The sequence below is a fragment of the Dysidea avara genome, chromosome 9, assembly GCF_963678975.1.
Source record: "Dysidea avara chromosome 9, odDysAvar1.4, whole genome shotgun sequence".
NCBI lineage: Eukaryota > Metazoa > Porifera > Demospongiae > Dictyoceratida > Dysideidae > Dysidea > Dysidea avara.
The window spans coordinates 26,476,659-26,495,050 of NC_089280.1; the positions used below are offsets into that span (position 1 = coordinate 26,476,659).

The following is an 18,392-nucleotide window of genomic DNA, read 5'->3' on the forward strand; positions in this document are numbered from 1 at the left end:
ATGTCAGTGAACTGGATGTATACTGAAGTTGTTCAATTATTTGGCTGCTGGACCGAGGAAGGTATCCAGGAATGATGTAAATGCAACAAACATGCTTTCAAGTAGCATAAAGTTGAGAGAAGACTCAGAATATACAGTGCATTCAAATGATAGCTTTGATGCAATGTACAGAAATACAAAATCTATTTATACTATGCAAAATCTTACAATACCATAGTTGTAAAACAAAACCAAATTGCTTGTTGATTAGCAAAGACATTTTTATACCTATGCTGTTTACGTAAAGCACTGATGTGTAATCAAGTGTGACAACATCTGTGATTTTACGCTGTGTGCATGTAATAAAATGTGTTATATAGATGACTTGGCCATGGCTATAAGGACTACTCCAAACATGAAGATGATGGAAGAGCAGATTCCTTTTGGTTATAAAGAATTTGGAGAAGAACTTATTAACTTTGCAGTCAGACCTTATAGAGAACGGGGAATTTTTCCTATACTGAATTATAGCAACTTGGAGTAAGCATTGTGTGTTTCTGTTAAGTACAGTTGAAATGTATGCACTGTCAATATACAAATATAAATTTGTGTTACTTTGTATATAATCAGAATCCATCCTTATAGTCAAATGTTCTCTACTGTGTATCCTAGAACTTTTGACTTATTCTGTTAGAGAGGTTTATATGACAGGTTTGGAGTTTTTTGCTCTTCTCTGAAAGTTAAGTTGCATACGTGAAATTGTATTCAAGCCCTATGCTAAGTTCCTTTGGTTGTGCAATTTTAGGCTGGCTAGACTGTACCATCTCAATAAACTGGAACTATACATCTTTGCAAAACTTTATTCACTACTCTAATGAGAGAGTAGTTAAACAAAGCTAGTTGGTGACTCAACAATTGTATTTACTTAACAGATCAATTGCAACTTCTGATCAATTTGATATCCGTAAAGAAGAAGTGAAGGCAATTTTGCTGTTTTTACAGAGTAAAGGTAAAAAAAGACAGTCATAACATGTGTGATGTGTAATAACAAGAGTTCATAATATAAAAAGAGAAGTCTCTTTTTATATTATGAACCCTTGGTAATAATTATATGTTTTTGTAGGACTTCTTGTTCATTTTGAATTTGCAAACCTTTCAAAGTACTATTTTACTGATCCTGAATGGTTAAATTCTCTGTTTGTATTGTTGGTGTCCAAGCAAAGTTCTATAACTCGTCATAATCCAGGATTTGGTGAGTAATTATCAAATAATTGTGTGACAAAATGTGTATACAATGAGAACAGGTCATCGCACTGGACTCGTTCAGAGAAACCACCTGGAAGAATACCTTATGAAGAAGAAAATCCTAAAAGAACATGTAAAAGATTTTATTACATTGCTGGAGAACTGTCACATTGTCATCCCAGTAGAATTCAATATGTTGCTAGTACCAGCCTTGTTAGATGATGATCCCCCCAGTCTAAAATTGATGTTAGGGACTTTCCCTCGTCCACTTACTCTTGGACCAATCCCAGAACAACCTAAACATCTTTCAACAGCAATTGCTGCTGCTCCACCAATACATATTTTAAGTACTAGGGTTGTGGTACGTCGACTGTATGTCTTTTATGGAATTCCTATTGGCTTTTGGCCACAACTAATTTCCCATTTTTATACTGAGAAAGTGTTCTTTCAGATTATCAACAAGGCATTGAGTCAGTGCAGTGAAAACGCTGGCGAAGAATATGCTCCAAGGTGGACTTACTCCAAACGCAATATTTGGCTTACAGTCAAGAATACCACCTTGTTGACAGTAGGTGTTGCTGGCAGGGACTATATGGACATGAATCAGAATACAAAATACAACAAAATAGACTTGACCAACTTACACTATATCAGTAAAGGTCGGTGGATGAAATCACAATTTAAGTTTCATTCTGGTGTCTTGATTGAAGTAAATGATGTTGCATTCATTCATAAATCTAATTACAATTCTAAACGAACAATTAAATGTGTCCCAGAGATGTTCCAGCATACTGCTGAGCTATTGACATTTGCTGTTGAAACAATTGATAAGTTAGTGTCAGAAGTGTTCAGCCAGCCAACATTTCTTGGTGACCCAACTTGGGTGAAGGAACTAATCCCTTGTCCATTATGCCTAGGGGATGAGCCAGTTGATAAGTTTGATTTACCTGAAGCAGCAAAGCTACAGGAGCAGGTGTGCTGTTGCCGTAAGCATCACACCATTCAAGACTTGTCTCAAGAAAAGAATATCATTTACTACTTTCACATTAATCAGTGTCTATTGAAGGCTGACACTGGTGATGGAATAGCTTGTCCTAAACATGGATACCTACAGGTTGACTGTCTAGCCCCAGACCTGGTATGTAGTTTTTGCACGGTGACAAATACATATGCTAGTAAAATTTTTAGATGTTCCTGGATATACCAGCAGACAAAGTGTATTCTCCTGATTCATTCAGTCAGCACTATGGAGAGATGGATAAAGAAAAATCTGGTGCATTTGGTAATGTTTTCAAGGTGTGTTTGCATTTGCTGGTTTATATATTACGTAATACATGAGCCCAAATACCTGCATTGCTGCCAATGTTAACACCTGGAGAGGGAAGTGAGGATGACGGGGATGATTATAGTCTCACTTGGTCTTGAGTTGCTGGTTTTTGGCCTTAATATTTCCTAGGGCTGTGGATTAGGATAAGTGACCTGACATTCATGTGTTTTGATAGTGGTTTTATTATTAACCCATGTATTCTGTATTCTGTCGGTCAGATAAGTAACTTTGCCAATAAGTGTATATAACCAAGTGGTGTCGTAGTGCTTCAGTCAGATAGTGATTACATGCAAAGGCTGAAGCGGCCCTTGGGCAGTCGGCATACATATCAGGCAAAGCCCTCATGCCCATGTCACAACTATTACACATACCATACATTGTATATATGTATTGCAGGACTACCAAAAGAATGTGACAATTAAAATCATCAAATCACATTCTTTGTCTGGTGATAATGTCGTTGAAAGTACTTACAAAAGTGTTCGCAAAGAGATAGACAAGTTGCTCTACTTTAAAGAACATGATAACATAGTAAAAATTCTTGGCATCTTTTCAAAGCCTCATGGGATTGTGCTGGAGTTAGCCCCTATGGGGGACCTGCAATCAATTATTGATAAGTATCGGTACAGAGATAACTTTATATGCTCTACAGCTCTGCTGCTCACAATGCAACAAGTAAGCTGGGTCTTTATTGATGTAATGTAATGAGCTTGTTTGCATAGATTTCATCTGCTTTGGAATACTTCCATGGGCAAAGAATAGTCCATAGAAACGTAAAGCCAAGTAGCATTGTAGTATTCTCATATCCTGATGAGAACCATGTATCTGCTAACAACCCTCAGAAATGGAACTGTGAGAGTTGCTTATGTGTTAGTGGCACTAAAGTGCTTGTGAAACTGAGTGACTTTGGAATTGGGGTCAGAGTCACTGCATTCCGGTACCCGCATAATGAAGATGGTTACAAAGCTCCTGAAGTTGTCAGCATTCCAAACAGTGACAATGAAAAGGTGATTATAGCTATAACAGTTGAAGTGTAGTGTGACATGTTTAACTTCCAGGTGGACATCTACTCCTTAGGAATGATACTGTATGTGATGTTGACATTGAGAAATGTCCCACTAAAAGGAGTTCCTAATTTTGGACAATTAATTGCAGCAGGAAAACGACCAAAAATTACATCAATGGTAATGAGAATGACTACAATGTACATACGTGCATGGACACAACAGGGCTGGAGGAAGATGTTTGGACCAGTGGTGGAATTAAGGGCTTAAGAATATATTGGGGGGACTGGCTAAGTATAGAGTTAGAATCAGTGAAAATTCTGGGAATTTGAAGGCCCTATATACTTGATAGCTGCCCGAGTTATGGTACTACCAGAATATGTAACAAGGTCGGTTTAATTTCTTGCCAAATACTTCATCTGTTTAACTGCCTCTGTAAGCAATTGTCAAAACTATTGTAACTGTTTTGTTAACTATCTTTGCACTTCACAAGTGAAATATATAATACTGCAGTGGATCTAGGGGTCGGAGATAGGGAAGCTACTAGGGTTCTATGGGACCCCTCCTTAAGAAAAAGCTCTATTATAGCAAAAAGCAGTTTATCATTTAAAATAATTCGTAAATTAAGAACTACTTGTGCTTACTATTGAATTGGAATTGATGTAACTTGCTCACCCTGGCCAGCTTCTTCTCATGTATTAAGTACTTTTAATCGTGTTGTTGATGTTTAAGACAAATTGAACTTTTGCAGTTGTGTTTCAATAGGTCTAAAGGTCTGATTGATAACATTTAACAGTGATTTTTTTAACAGCCACGTACAACTATTAGGCAAATACATATCAAGCCGGCACACCACATTGACAGGAAGAAAGAAAATAGCGTTTTCACACGTGCATAGCTCAATGGCTCTTTCTCCAAAGCACACCATTATAGCTGTCCACTAGGTATGGTAGGCCACACAGCAAACTTGATTAAATTCACTCCAGCCATTTGCGAGATATAGGAATTCAAAATTTAGATTTTTCTTAAGCTGTAGGGGATGTACAGTTTCACATGCTTTATAAAAATGCAAATGTGTAACTTGATTGCCTCGAACTTAGCACAAATGAAGAGCGTGTAAAGATGAATTCATGTACTAAGTTTGCAATGAATCTGATAAATAATCATGTAATTATGAATGTTTATTCGTGTGAAAAAGATCAAACTTTTGTCACAGGTATAGGATGAGCCAAGTATTGAAAATTGGTGTGTACATAGGCTGATCATTGTAGGGGTGCCTTTTGATGGTATGAAGAACAATAGAGTTACAAAGCAAAAACCAAGCAAGTGTAAGACCTTCAGTGCTGGTCACTGTAAAGTGTTAATAATAAAAATAAAATTGCCAAGATACTCTAATAGAGCAGTCACTGTGGGGTAAAAGGTGATGAAAACTTACCGGGCAGGGACCTCCATACCTAACACCCACATCCTTGACTACTGAACCACTGCTATCTTGGCTGATTAGCCCACTGTATAAATGAAAATTCTCCGCTTATTAGTAAATGTTTATAATTTTGTTGATTGTTCGACTGTTCTATTGTATTCTATTAGATGTCCTCAAAAATTACAATAATACTACCAAATGTTGAAATAAAACATACATTTATAGTTCTGTCTCAGTAATCATCATTGAGTGTATAGAAAAGAAGAAATGTGAGTAAAAAACCCTTAACGTCAGCCATAGGCTGGTTTGGGGACCTTATAAAGTACAAAAAATGTAAAATCCACACGAAAACAGCCATGCTGTGAAAAAATGGTGCAGTCTTCAAAAGCCCAGGTGAAAGAGTTGTGTTGGCAACCAAGAAATAGCTGCAATGATGTTAATGCTAATAAAATTAATAACGGCTGTAGCATTAAAATCATTGCAGAGCTGCCACCTTTGTTTTCACACTTTTCACCCGAATGTCACACCATTTTTCACAGCTTGGCTGTTTTGTATGGATAATATATACTGTCAGCTGTCATGCCTCAGATTGGATCCAACTCTTCGAGTGTTTTGTAGATAATTATTATCTATTTTATTACATTTACTAAAAGATAGTCAGCTTGGACAGGCCTAAACTTGGCCAACTAGATCAATTCCTCCAGTCTTGCACAAACACACATGCTGCTCAAATGCATGTATACACACATGCAACCACGCAAATAGAGAGACAGGTACACACACACACACACACACACACACACACACACACACACACACACACACACACACACACACACACACACACACACACGCACACACACACACACACACACACAGTCACACACACACACTCAACATTGTGATAGTTTGTACACCAAGACACTATCCTTTGCTTGTACACAGGATCCAGTTTACCCAGTTATATTTTACGAATGTATCCATCACTGTTGGAAACAAGATTACTTCAAGCGTCCATCTGCAGAGGAAGTGTCTACCCAGCTGCAAAATTCTCATTCATCTCCCATTAATAAGCACACAATAGTCACATTTAGCTCTATTTCCACCATTGCTGTGGTGTATGCCAATGGTGTGCAGTGTTTGTGGGCTGTTACTGAATGTCCTGTAAGAAGGCAAGATGACCCTAGTGTACGATCAAGGCTTGAGTTAACAGTGATACAACAAAGCCACCCATCTAGATTGGAGTTCATGGTTAGCACATCACATAATATGCTACATGTACGGCAATCTAACATGTTGTATGTCCAGTGTTGGGCAAGTTACTTTGTAAAAGTAACTAGTCAAATATTACATATTACTTGCAACTGAACTATTTAGTTACAGTTACATATTACCCATAAAATAAAGTAACTATAATAATATTACATAATTATTACTTTGTGTCCACAGCCTTAAGCTGTTACGTGTGAAACTATCACCTTATCACGTGACATGATTGCGTTTTTGGACAATGTGCAAATCTTGGTTATAAGTAAGAAGCTAGTGAATAAGCTTCATTCAGTAGGCTTCGTTACTTCGTTGTGGTTAGGCATTACTCAGAGGATTACTAATGAGATAAGTAACTTTGTTACTTGTAGTAATAATATATCGTAATATTAGACTCGTTACAGTAACCATTACTTATGTAACACGTTACATTTGTTAGTAAAGTAACTTGCGTTATAATACCTGTTTTCATAGCGTATTTCGTTATATTACTTTGTTACCACAAAAGTAATAATATTACGTAACGTGTTACATAAGTAACGCATTACTCCCAACGCTGTGTATGTCTATAAGTATCTCTGTTACATTTTCTAGTCTGTTGGAAAGCTACCATCTAATATTGATGATAAGATATGTGTGTGTCAGCTACACAGATCAGCGGTGGTGGGTTATGCTGACAAGTTAGCCATCTATGATGCATCTAATAAGACGTTGACAACTCGATACCAACCAACAGCTTGTGCCAAATGTACTTGTGAACTGAAGTGTTTAGAGGTGTATGCTAACAACCTCACTGCCTTGTTTGCTGGTCAGTCACTTGGAAATGTCCACCTCCTGTCACTGGAAGATAATCAACACCCAGACAGCTGGGTGAAATACTGTTATGAACTGAGGGGTGAAGTGTTAGAGACAATGAAGGCTTGTTGGTGTGAGACACATGTTGAGCTATGGTGCAGTACAGGACCAGACCTCATAGAGATCCTGAGGTTTCCAGTAGATGTTGCTGAGTGTGATCATCAGCAAATACAAGATAACATCATTTCACTACCTCTGACTACAACTGGCCTGGTGGTAGCCATTGAGTGTTGTGTAGCAGATGATCACTTGTTAGTGTTCACTATGGCTGAACAGGCATCAGTGGTGACCTGTTGGGATGGCCACTCTAAGGAGATTATCAGGATTGTCAGTCTAAGTGAAAATGGTACTGCAATAGTAACCTACTGTGTGGCAGAAAAGATTTTCAGGGGAAAACAAAAGTAGTTTCATTGTTTCACAATACTATGGGGGGCTTGTATCATGATGAGGTGCAAGCACACAACTTAAAATCTTGCTAAAGTTTTCTGCCATTTGGTGTGGTGTATTAATAGCATGACATTTATTACCATTCAGTAGCCTAATATCACATCTGTCTGTACATCTGTTTATTATAGTAACTTATCACCACCGCTACCTACACTACCAATCACTGAGGCCAAGTTAGCCACTTATATAGCCGAGACCAATGCCCTTATATTATATGTACCATTTTGCAAATTTATGCTAAATTGGGTACTTTTGAAGCTTGTACAAAATCTTTGCGGACATCTAAAGTAAAACTATTGTCATTTTTATGATAAAGTGATCCCTCTATACTCAGGGGGCAACATGTCTAGTTATTTTTGGACCACACAGCATAATAAAATTAAATTTCTACTTTTAATTAGTTAAAACCATTTCTGATTGTAGACTAGATTCAAATTGTTACTCAAAATTTCTGTACCTGTACATTCAGATATTATCCAGTCTTTTACTTAAAATAGTTGGGTCAACATAATATAGCAGTTGAAAAGCTCACAACTAAAATTGCTATTCAAACTTTGTATTATTTATTATTGGACACAAACTCAGTTGGAATTATCAATTCCTACAATTTTTTTTTTTGACCAACCAATAGGGCTTGTCATTGACCAACTTGCAGATCGGAGCTATTGAAAATTCATTCCATTCCTTTTATGAATAGCTGTAATGGGTTATGTTGCAACCTCTATTCTTGGATAGTTAGTGTTGTGTGCTGCAGGCTAGATGTGTACTAAAGTCAATATTTTCTGATGTTAAACTTCTACAGACTCTATTAGAGTCACACCATACACTTCAATATACTGGTATAACATTCAATGTTCAATTGGGTCAAAGGAAACAGATTTAACTCCAGATTCTTTTAAGTCAGCACTGGAATGATATAAATCACAGGCCATATAAGTGCTGCATCTAGTCTTTCTCAGGAGTTCTTCATTTTTGTTTTACAATATGCTGTAAGTGAAGCAAAATGTATGTGTGGTTTAAAGTCACATTCCCTGCCCCGTGTGTGTTTGCATGCACTGTGCCCTGTAGTCATACAATTCAATCACTAAATTGTTACAACTAAAGGTTTCAAAGCTCCCAACAGCAAAATACTGTAATAGAACATCCATCAATTACAAAATTGACAATGCATTGTAGTAGTTTAAAAGTTAAGGATATCTCAGTTAGCCATACTTTAAAATGTTATATACATATTCTTGGTTATATCCTACCCTAGCTATGTCTAGTCATATGTTTTCTAGTATGCTCGCACAAATTTTTACGCAGTCTATGAGAAGAGTCCACCAGAAATAGACTTCAAACTTCACTAGGGTGCAGACCTTCACTACATCAGACCAGATCAAAGTACATTAATGTTACTACTTAAAATTAAGTATCCAAGGCATAGGATCATTTATTACCATGTAACACCATCTCCTTAGAGAGGTTCCTGAACATAAATTTAAAATTTGAGATATAGTGACTATATTCCTTGAATTTCACTTTCCAAATACTGCTTATTATTAGTGTTTGTGACAGTGTAAAGCAGTCTTATTGTAGACTATATCTTTCCCATTGTAATCTTGTAATGACACATTGTATTTTGCAGTCACTTGTATTAGAGTGGTGGAGCCCAACTTGTACATTGGTACTGAGTCTGGTGACTGTATGTCAGTGGAGCTACAGAGTGTAACACGTGATCCAGACCAAATCATGAATGTGTTACCACACTCCCCACTGGAGAGGTATGCTCATCGTGGACCAGTACAGGCTCTCATCGCAGCTCATGGCACCATGGGTTGCCAAGGGAATTTGATAAAAGTGTTCTTAAGCCCTGAGGGTGAGGATCACCATGGAAATGAGTTTAGACAAGGAGTGGCTTGCTCATTGGTGCTCAGCATTGGACGTGGATACAGCAGTCCTTGGAACAGTGAGAAAGACACAGAGAAGGATACAGATGATCCCGATAAAGAAGAGGAGGAAGGGGACAATAATTTGTGTGTTCTAGTACATCTGGTTTAGCCAAATATTTACTGACAGATTAATTTATACAGTTTATAATTATGTAGGTACAAATTAGGAATATTAGTCTCTCCCAGATGGTCTGTATGGACAAAAGAGTACGCATTACATTTTGTGTTAATATTATATTTATATAACTAACTTTGCCCATTCCACTTTGAGGATTAGATGGTCATAGCCATGTCCATCTAATTCTTGGATAGCCATCTGAGCATCGGTACGTTTATAGTAGTTGATGAAGGCAAATCCCTGTATGAGGATAACAGTTATTATATTGACTCTCTTCAGTGATGTTGTCACCTTTGAGCGTTGCATTGTCTTATCCTTGGCCAAGTAGACACGATGAATTGGACCAAAATGGCCGAACAGGTCCCTCAAGTCTTGTTCCTTTGTCTCCTCAGACAAGTTAGTAACTCTGACAGTTGCCGTATCATCTAGTGAGGGGGAACACTAATAACACACAGATAACTCACAAATATACATGTGAAATAAACTTTAGCATTTTTTTTTGCAAACTAAAACCATAAAGCTTTATTCATTGCAGTTATCAATGATCACCACTAACCTCTTCCACCGCGGTTCATCGACTCTCCTTGTCTTGATGCCCCCTCCCCCCTGAGGCTTGGGGGAATATACTTGGTTGTGGGTGGACCCCCCAGTTCTGGTTTGTTGTCTCCTGGTGCCATATTGCCTGAGGCAACAACAGATACAATGATGTAATCACTACAGTAATTAGGGCTGAAACAAATACTAATACTTGGTGAGTACTCATCAAGGATTTTGGTACTCGGATAGTAAAATTGGTACTTGAGTACTTGTTAAGATCACGTGACCCAGCTCACATGATGTATTTGTCATCAGGGAGTGACACAATAAAGGCTGTAGTTTGATCGGCATAAGTATTTGTCAGGGACACTAACATCAGTACTTTAATACAGTGTGTGTATCATTGTTGTTACTTGAAAAGCTGTAAACTGTTTAAGGTTGGTACAAAACATGTCAAATGTGTATGACTACAAGTAGCTAGCATTTGTGAATACTTGATCATTAACTCTAGAGAGTACTCGAATACTAAAAAGCCATGGATTGTTTCAGCCCTAATAGTAACATCAGTTAATACTAAGCTTTCTAAAATTTTGATCAAAATTGATATATGCTGTATAGTAAAACTTTGGCAGTATAAAACATTGGCAAATTGTCCTTTAATATGCCAAATATTTTTTTCTGTTAAAGTATATTTCCAGCTATCTTTAGCTACATGCAATCGCAATGAATAACTAAAGACAAGGTTCACCAAAGTTTTTTTCTGTCAATCAGATTTCACCTAAGTTTTATACCGCCTAAGTTTATACTATACGCTAATTTAACATGCTTCCTCCTAGGTGATTAATTTCTACATGTTTCCATGAAATTCTTATACGCTTATATGATAATGCAGGAAATGGCACATAATATTACACAACTACAGGAAGTTCACAGTTCTAATATGTACTTTCAGATCACACACTGATTTGTACTGATGTGTTGCTTTATGATGTGTTACGCTGTTTGCATAAGCGAACAATAAGAACTGACATTCTCAAACCAGTTGGCTATAATGATTCGAATCTAGATGTGATCAGGAAACTAATCCAGTAGCCATTGGGCCAAACCTTATTGAGTTGGTGGTTACATTAGACAGGTCACTTCGTACACAAGTAACACATTTGGGTATTCTCAAGTTGGCAGTTTCCTTATTACACAGTGACTATATTAAGCAGGTGACTATATTTGGCAGGTCAGGTGATTCTATTTTAGTGACCTGTTCTCAACTGTGCTGGACTGAAGGTGTAAGCTAGGGTGTCATGGTTACCTTTTGAATCATCAGGGTCGTCCATCTTCATTGTATCCTTAAAAGGACATTTAGTGGTCCAATGATCACCCTTGCAGATACGACATGACACCATCTTGGGGCCAAGAGCCTTCTTTAGCATCTCTGTTTCACTTTGGTCCAAATTCTACAATAAATTTATGTAACATAAAAACACAACATTTGATTTATCCGGTGACTTACCTCTTTGCTAGTCGTCAATGTTAGAAATACTTCGTCAGCAACTTGTGTGGTTGCCGGGTCAGGACCTGAGCCCTTATCGTTCTCTGCATCACCGAATCTTTTCCACATCTAAAAGATATTTTCAACATTAGTGCTGAGTGATAATAAACATTTAATACTTTACTCTACAAATATTGCATCATATTATCTTAAAATACTTTACCCACTAATTTTTTTTACTAAAAAGAATAAAAAGCATACTTGGCTCCTTGATATTGTTCATGGTCCGTTTCTACATAGAATACTAGATCATGACATGCATCAATAAGGAATGAATGGTCCCAACGTACACCAAATATCATGACTGACAATAACACAAATACCACCAAACACAGTAACTACAGTGGTTACATATGCCTCACCTTTCTCTTCAGGATACCCTTGGATACTCTCCTCCTCTCAATCCTGTATATTCTTGTTGTCTGTAGTGACAACGATGAATGTTGGACACATAACATTACAACTACTTGCAAAATTTTTGCAATTAAAAAAAACAACAACTTACAACATGTGTAGATAGAACTAAACATGATGGCCCATGGACACAAGAACTAGTGGCCACATGTACCTAATGCATTACAGGTAAAATCTTGAACATCAAATCTAAAAGTGTGCATAAAATTGTGAAAGCACCATTCATAAAATTTGGCTCTATTGAAAGAAAGTACACTTGTGCAAATATTTTAGCATGCTCAAGTACAGTGGATTGAGATTAGCCTGTTGTTATAACTTAACAATACATGTGGTAGGTACACTGAGTTACAAGAACTTCACAACCTCCTGTACACACCTTCACAACTTTGCCAGTATCATTCACACTAAATTCTATGACTGTCTTGGTATTACCATCGATTGTCTCACTAGGCTTTGGTAGGTTGTCTACAACAAGAGTAGGTCACTGACAGTCGGTGAACTTTGTTGACCTCACCTGGTGTGATCTTACTGCTCTCCTCTTCCTCCATTAGAGCAGCCCAACTTGAGCCCTCATTGTTGCCGGGCCTAGAACAGCAGTTACCATGGTAATAAAGGACACAACATCATGGCTGATTCATGCCCTATATAGATCTGTGGATGTTAACTAGGGGTGGGTGATATCTTCAAAAAACAAATATTGATAATATTTTGGCACATCATCTCGATAACTACTAATATTGTGATATGTCTCTTAAATAACTCATAACTGGCCCATATCAACTGACCTGCCTGTCCAATTTCCAAGAATGTTGATTTATTGCATAGTAGCTGGTTGTCATTACCTAGCATTGTATGTCTGAGCTGTACCCATGTTTTTTGCACAAGATGTTGCATCATAGTTACCAAGGTAACAGCAACTACAACACATTGTGCTGTATCTCGATATCATTTTTGCACATCGATAAAATATTGAATTTCTCGATATTATTGAAATATTTCCCATCCTTAATGTTAACATTTAAATTTTACAGCGGTTCATTGCAATTAATTTTTCTTCTCTTTGGCTATTATTATGGCACTATCATATACACTCACTTTTCTCCTACGTTTTTTTGTTTATGTGGGTGCTATAAAATAGTACAAGGAGATGAAACACTCTCTTCTCTTCTATAAACACACTCAGCTCTCTTCTATACTGTCTGATGAAACACTTATGACCGGAGTCAGGGGCTTTTGCACAGTGAAACAAGATCAACATGTCTGCAAAAGTGGCTATCAAGCACTTTTGAAAACATGTCACAAGATCTTACAGTTGCCAATCAAGAAACAAGGTTCTTTTATTGGTGAAATCAAGCAATGATGGCAAAATTTTGATAATCAAAATTCTTGATCACAGCCACACTGGCAGTACAGAACTATATCCTTGTAGAGTAATTGCCTCAATATTTTAGCTCAAATTTCCAGTCACAGTATAGCTACTACTGCATACTTTGTAATCGCAACTACAGCCACAAGAATATATGTGAAAAGTTTGTGAAAGCTACACATTTTATAAACAATGCAGTCACAATACGTGGCTGGAATTGAACTACCATCACGACTTGAACACAATACATAAGGGCGTGCTGTATTAATGCAATGTGTGGACACTTATACTAGAAAGCATCACGTCGATTGAGTGAGTGCTTATTGAAAAAGATGAGTTGGTCTACACGTGGTGTGCATCCATATATTGCCCACCAACTTAACGCGAAGCATGAAATTAGCTACTGGCAACAAGCTAATACGTAACTGCTAATAATGCTACGCACCTTGTAAAGTCATCTTCAAGCGACATTCTCAGCGTTTCCTCTGCTATACAGAGCGAAGTAAACCGCTGTTGATGATAACCAAAATATTAGAAGCACAGTAGCTCAAGCTTGTGTGGCTCGCACGGCACGGCACCCTCAACTCGACTAAGCCCCTAGCATGTCTCATTGGTGACGTTGTGGAGTAGTTTAGTGTAAATCACAGTTGTAATGGGTCACCGCTGGCTGATACACGCTACAGTATTGCTCGTGTCACTCCTAGTTATTGTACGAGCCATTGTAGTGAATATGCAATCATCAGATGTTGTTGAAGTAGCCAACACACTGCACGTGATGGCAGATAACACGAGCCTGAAAGAAGAGGAGGTGCAAGTTGACCCAAAAGGATACATCATGTTCTGTCCCTGCATGGGTGAGCTAGCTATTGTACTGTGTGCCAACCTCTTCATGGTGGAGCTGCATGATAACCACGATAACCACTGATTAGTAGTATGGCTAATGGCAGCACCCTTGTCCCCATGGAATCCACAATTCTTGAAATCTTGGTACGAGATTTGAAATCTAACATTGTGACAAAAAAAAATTTCCATATACATGTTTCGGATACTAAACATCCTCAGATAGTCACTCTGAAATATTGCCATTTCCTAAGATTTGAAATCTTATACAAGATTTAGGCAAGTTGTGGACTCCTTTCTTGTTTATGGTGAAGATCAAGGTGAAGCCAGGGTTCCTAGGCCTTCGCATTGGTCTTACAACAACAGCCACATCATGTGTTATGATATGACCTTTTTTCTGGACCAGGTCATTGACTCCAGTCCTCCGTGGCCCATCCACTTTTTGTTTGAGGTCCTCTCCCTTGCCTAAATGAAAGGCTTGTAAATAGTGTTACTGACTATGCCTTAGTTATAGTAGGTGGGGCCACCAATGTAGAGCTGGGGCAGGGGGTGAAATGTATGACTCAGATGGTAGGCAAGTTCACTCATCTTTGTATTTGATAACAGTGTCAGTGCTAGTGTATGTATATATAGATGTAGCTGCATGGTGGTGTACTTGATCACAGTACATTATAGGGAATACTTGATGTCTGTCTGTCTGTCTGTATTTTTGCTGTGATAGAATTTGCATGTGTAAAAGCTCTAGTTGCAAGCTATAACATATGGCTTTGTATCATTGTATATAGGAAGATTTGGTAACCAGATGAGCCAATATATTGGAGCTCTTGCGTTTGCTAAAGGTCTGGACAGGACATTAGTGCTACCTCCGTTTGTCAAGTATCGACCAATGACTGGTGGATCGGTTAGTAAATATGTTATCCAGTAGTCCCTTATGGTCTTTGTAATACAAATAAGAGCTCAAGTGGCCAAACCCTGTCATCCATCGTTAGCCTACTTAAGTGGATTGCAATGTAAAACCTACGAGTGCATTGTGGCACTTATGGGCTGTTCATAAGATCATTACCTATGTCACTGTTTACTCTGGCATGAGTGATGTGTGTGAGCTATGTTATCATTGCCTATTATAGCTAGTTGTAGTACCCCATGGCAGGCTTCTATCTGAATTTTGCATCTCACCTGTGGTGTTTACTATAAATAAATTAAAAAAAAAAAGCTAAGAACGAAATAGCCGTCCTTTCTGACAGCACTTGGCTGGCATTGATAAGATCATGTAGGTAGCACTATCACATACAGGATAGTGCTATTTTATATCTACATATTTTGCTTGGACATTTTCTTGCAGATAGAACACACTGACTAAATTAGATTCTGCCACTAAGGTATAGGTAGTCTGAGACCAAATCTTCTTGTTGGTACATTGTAATTAATGTAATTGTATAATGAAGCCACTAAGTATATATACACCTTATACGTTTGGGACTTAATTGACAAGACTACCAAGAATATTATGGTTGCTATATGCAAGATTTGACTATATATGGCTGCCATTTGATGGGAAAGTTACTTACCACTTTGGGTTGCGTTTCAGCACAGCAAACAATAATTTTGTATCTTAAATCATCCTTTTACATGTATTATAGGATATAATGTATTTATTGGATGTAATGTCACTCTTACCTGTAATCAAAATTTGCCATGTTTACTAAATGATGTAATTTATGTGATGATGTAGATATCTGATATGTAGTCAGTGTACTGTAGTGATCTGCTCTGTCATTGTACCAATATAGTCATGAGTCACTACACTGATAAGGTTTGATGCTAATCACTTAAACTATTTCATGGCAGTCATGGTTTCTTCGCTAATAACCATTAACCTTGTTTCATCTCTGCTATTCTTAAAATAATGTTTATAATATTAATTAAAATATGTTCACCATTAAGGGCTTGTAGCTATGCTGTGTTTGTGGCTTAGTATTGATGAGTGATGTAGTTTCAAGGACCAAATTTTTGTTTTCAAGGGACCAAAATTGTTATACAGGCTGTGCCTTTACTCTGTGTACATTCTGACTAAAATCCATGTAGATTTCTATCTGTGTTCAGTCAAGCTTTACGTATGATTCTACTCATCGTGGTGATAAAGTACTCTATATACATATAGATAGTACCAGTTATAGCCTCTTGTTTCCTATAGTTACATTATGTAAAGAAATCCAATAAAATTTACTAATTTTCTAACAATGATAGTCAGTCATTTCCTGACAGCTCACAGGCTTACTCAGGACTTTAGATGGCTTGTTAGTAACCAATGCAGGAAGGAAGTGATCTTGCGTGACAACAACTGTCACTGAATATCCATAGTGTGTACTGAGGTGTTTCCTGTTTATATAACAATCAAAAATAGATTAGCAAGCTGGCTGCAAAGTATGCAAAGAGTGTCACATGGTAGCACACTATAGTTTGATCAATAATGTCTGAATTATGTACTCGGGCTAGCAATATTATATCAGCATTTTCAAAGATCGGGCGAAGTGTTCATGCTGTATGGTAAATTCCTGGTTAATAAAAGTTTTAACAAAACCATTGCTGAGCTTAGAATGTACTATTATGGGTCACGATTTACTAGTTTGGCAAAACAATTATGTATTAATTGCCAAAAGCAAAGTTTTGTAGCCATACAGCATCAACTTGTTACCATCACTACAGGAGAGGGTGCCATTCACTGACTACTTTGATCTCACAACAATAAAGTCTTATCATAAGGTGATTACTATGGAGATGTTTATGAAGGAGCTAGCTCCTGTGGTGTGGCCTCCTGGACATCGTGCAGGTAACAGGGGGAGATGGTCCCTTATTAACAATATCATCACCTCACAGGTTATTGCTATGGTAATGGTGGTGGGTGTCCGAGAATGAAGGAGGGTAACCCATTTGGTCCGTTCTGGGACCACTTCAATATTGATTTTGATGCTCATCATAACTACCAATTAAATTATGATACACTCAATATCCCAAGGAATGCTGAGCAATGGTATACAAGGTAATGAAATGCTTAAAATGATGATAGTCCGTGTATCGCTTGTGTGTTTGTGTGTAGATTTCCAGTTGCTGAACATCCGGTTATTGCGTTAGCTGGAGCCCCAGGGAGTTTCCCTGTGGCAGAATATAACAGACACTTGCAGCATTACTTCAAGTGGTCCCAATCCGTCACTTCCTTAGCTAATAACTTCATACAAGAACACATTGGTGATGGGCCGTATGTTGGGATTCATCTTCGGATGGGAAGTGATTGGGTAAGTGATGTGTTGTTATGCCTGTACAGTGAAACCTGGCTGTCTCTTTAATAAGACCATGTCAAGTAGGTCCCAAACACAACTAAAGTGTACTTCATGACCTCATTATAAGACCATGTCAGTATTGAAGCTATAATTATTTTGGTCCTAAGGGTGGTCCTGGGCACTAATGTGGATATCACTGTATAATGACTTGTGTTACAGGTGAGGGCTTGTGATATGCTTAAGGATGGTAATAGTCGTATGACTAACATGATGGAGTCCCCACAATGCCTTGGTTACCGTGGAAAACTCACATATGACATCTGCTATCCTTCAAGAGAAGCCATATTACAACAAACAGCAGATACAGTAGAAAAGTTACAAGCTAAGGCAGTGTTTGTAGCTTCTGACTCCGACCTAATGCTGGATAGCCTGCAACACAAATGCAAAGTACGCATGTAGCAACCATGTAGCAAAAAAATGATGTGAAGATTTGATGAATTTTAAGTCTTGCCAAAAAAAAAACAGGAACTCATCTTTTTCCATCATAATTTTATGCTATATGGTTATGTGGTATGTTGTATGCTGATAATTTGATTTTAGACAAAGGTGGTGACGAGGCAGCCGCCTGATGCTCAAGTTGACCTGGCCATTCTCAGCCAATCAGATCACTTCATTGGCAATTGTGTATCATCATTCACTGCCATTGTTAAACGTGATAGAAATGTGAACAATAAACCATCATCATTTTGGAATTATTCGTAATTTTGTATTTATAGTTTGTGTAAGAAAAAAAAACTCCGAACAGAATAGGTGTAT

At 37.7% G+C, this 18,392-nt stretch overlaps 3 protein-coding genes across 4 annotated transcripts; 2 read left to right on the forward strand and 1 right to left on the reverse strand.

The window, feature by feature from the left end:
* On the forward strand, positions 1-9,727 carry LOC136267621 (leucine-rich repeat serine/threonine-protein kinase 1-like). The gene is made up of 12 exons (XM_066062780.1): positions 1-61; positions 360-519; positions 912-988; positions 1,103-1,231; positions 1,284-2,362; positions 2,413-2,520; positions 2,948-3,226; positions 3,274-3,558; positions 3,610-3,735; positions 5,924-6,229; positions 6,839-7,445; positions 9,174-9,727. Exons 1-12 carry the CDS (start codon positions 1-3, stop codon positions 9,584-9,586), a joined length of 3,630 nt encoding a protein of 1,209 aa, XP_065918852.1. The 3' UTR covers positions 9,587-9,727.
* Positions 9,559-14,039, reverse strand: LOC136266119 (eukaryotic translation initiation factor 3 subunit G-like). Its single transcript, XM_066061085.1, has 10 exons — positions 13,904-14,039; positions 12,607-12,677; positions 12,469-12,557; positions 12,041-12,100; positions 11,640-11,747; positions 11,439-11,583; positions 10,152-10,277; positions 9,887-10,020; positions 9,729-9,835; positions 9,559-9,668 (listed from the first exon to the last, which is right to left on the reverse strand). The coding sequence occupies exons 1-10, from the start codon at positions 13,927-13,929 to the stop codon at positions 9,650-9,652; spliced, it is 885 nt and encodes a 294-aa protein (XP_065917157.1). The 5' UTR covers positions 13,930-14,039; the 3' UTR covers positions 9,559-9,649.
* LOC136266116 (GDP-fucose protein O-fucosyltransferase 1-like) lies at positions 13,957-18,383 on the forward strand. Of its 2 annotated transcripts, none has more exons than XM_066061080.1 (7): positions 13,957-14,312; positions 15,084-15,199; positions 17,005-17,128; positions 17,176-17,338; positions 17,396-17,591; positions 17,796-18,023; positions 18,183-18,383. In XM_066061080.1, exons 1-7 carry the CDS (start codon positions 14,111-14,113, stop codon positions 18,336-18,338), a joined length of 1,185 nt encoding a protein of 394 aa, XP_065917152.1. In that variant the 5' UTR covers positions 13,957-14,110; the 3' UTR covers positions 18,339-18,383. The 2 variants fall into 2 exon arrangements, with proteins under 2 accessions (XP_065917152.1, XP_065917151.1); XM_066061079.1 differs by having other exon boundaries at positions 13,959-14,312; positions 18,177-18,383.
* The last annotated feature ends 9 nt before the right edge of the window (positions 18,384-18,392 follow it).